Raw genomic sequence first — 1,881 nt, 5'->3', positions numbered from 1 at the left:
GGAGGGAGGCCAGTCAAAGGTTTAAATGAAGAAGCAGAAATGAATCAAACGTTGCTTCAGAACAACTAAAACCTGGAACCTGTTGCTTCTCTGCTTTGCTGAGCGTTCATCAGTTATTTGATCATTTCTGCATCTCCTCGCTCTGCCTCTCCCTCCTCCCTCCTCCCTCCTCCTCCTCTTCCTCACCTCCGACCCGACCACTCGTTGGTACAGACGAGCGATGCCGCTTTGATCGCTGCCTGATTTGAGTTTTCCGATCGATGGCGCCCATTGATTTGTGTCTGTTGTGTCTCTCAGGAGGAGTCGAGTCGAACTCTCAAACCACGTCTCAGGAGCTGCTCATTCCAAACGACGTGAGTATGAAGCCACGTTCACGCCCACTCATGAACTCTCTCCTCCTTCATCCCGCCTCCTCCTCGTCCTCCTCCTCCTCCCCGTCCTGACTCCACGCTGATGTGGGTCCGGTCGCTCTGTTGTTTCTGCCTCCGTCTGTTCTGCGGCTCTGGAACAGAACAATCGATGCTCCTCTGCTGCCTCCTCACGTCTTTGTACTTGTGTCCGTTTTACGCCACTTGCAGCGAAACGTTGGCTTCTGGGGAGGTTGGGCCGGTTCTGCTGGTGCTGTTTGTAGGTGGATGTTGGACTCTTGGCCCTCTGGTAGACGACGGCAGCGTTTTCAGCCTTCACACGAATGTCGAGGTTTCATTTTAGTCGCTGTAAAGCAAAATAAAATAAAAAATCTGACATCGTTGGTGCCAAAACCCCAATAAACACAGTGGAATGTTTAAAAACTGCAGCAAATATCCGTAAAATAATTAGACATTTTTTGCAGATTTAAAGAGTTAAACAGTGAAAAAACAAATTNTCAAACTTTATTGAACACAGCAGCACTAAACAAGGAGGGAAGGAAACAGGAAGTGAACAGCAACAGAGGAAAAGAAGGGAGCAAGGAAAGGAGGAAAAAGGTGGAAGGGAGGAAGGGAAATGAAGAAAAGGAGAAACGCAGGTTAATGAAAGAAGAAACAAATAAAAGAAAAGGAGGAAGGACAGGAGGAAAAGGAAGGAAGTAGATGAGGAAGTGAAAAAAGGAGGAGAAGGAAGGAACTGTAGGTAGGAAAGGAAAGGTAAAGGAAGGAAGGAATGAAGGATGTAAGTATGAAAAGGCAGAAAACAAAGGAAGATGAAAGGAGAGATGGAGTAAGGAGGAGAGGAAACTAGAAAAAGGAAGGTAGAAGGAATAGAGAGTAAGAGAGAGGGAAAGTAAAGGAATAAAAAAATTAGGAAAAATGTTTATTTTGCTCCATAAAGGAAACAAAAACACAAAATGAAGTCTGGAATTCGTTGGATGAGGTGTTTGAATTAAACTTTATTGAACACAGCAGCACTAAACAAGGAAGGAAGGAAACAGGAAGTGGGCAGCAACGGAGGAAAAGAAGGGAGCAAGGAAAGGAGGAAAGAAACTGAAAAAGAAGGAAAGGGCAGATTAATGACAGAAGAAACAAAGAAAAGGAGGAAGGACAGAAGGAAAAGGAAGGAAGCAGATGAGGATGCGAAAAAAGGAGGAGAAGGAAGGAACTGGAGGTAGGAAAGGAAAGGTAAAGAAAAGGAAGGAAGGAAGGATGTAAGTATGAAAAGGCAGAAAACAAAGGAAGGCAGAAAGAAAAGGAGAAAAGGAGTAAGGAGGAGAGGAAAGGAAGGAAAAAGGAAGGTAGAAGGTAAAGAGAGTAAGAGAGAAGGAAAGTAAAGAAATAAAAAAGGAGGAAAAGGAAGAAAGGAAAAGAGTAAATTGGAGGGAGGCCAGTCAAAGGTTTAAATGAAGAAGCAGAAATGAATCAAACGTTGCTTCAGAACAACTAAAACCTGGAACCTGTTGCTTCTCTG

The 1,881-nt window shown here is 44.1% G+C and overlaps 1 protein-coding gene across 1 annotated transcript in view; it reads left to right on the top strand.

Moving 5' to 3' along the window:
- LOC103369353 (poly(rC)-binding protein 4-like) overlaps positions 1 to 1,881 on the top strand; it is a 43,325-nt gene that overhangs the window by 23,059 nt on the left and 18,385 nt on the right. The window contains exon 7 of the mRNA XM_008298045.1: positions 298 to 353. Within this exon, the coding sequence (XP_008296267.1) occupies positions 298 to 353 (56 nt within the window). The remainder of the gene's footprint in view (positions 1 to 297; positions 354 to 1,881) is intronic.

Source organism: Stegastes partitus, unplaced genomic scaffold, assembly GCF_000690725.1.
Source record: "Stegastes partitus isolate 25-593 unplaced genomic scaffold, Stegastes_partitus-1.0.2 Scaffold1275, whole genome shotgun sequence".
NCBI classification, from domain to species: domain Eukaryota; kingdom Metazoa; phylum Chordata; class Actinopteri; family Pomacentridae; genus Stegastes; species Stegastes partitus.
Note: the sequence above shows the minus strand (reverse complement) of the source record. Positions and strands in the feature narration are given on the sequence as shown.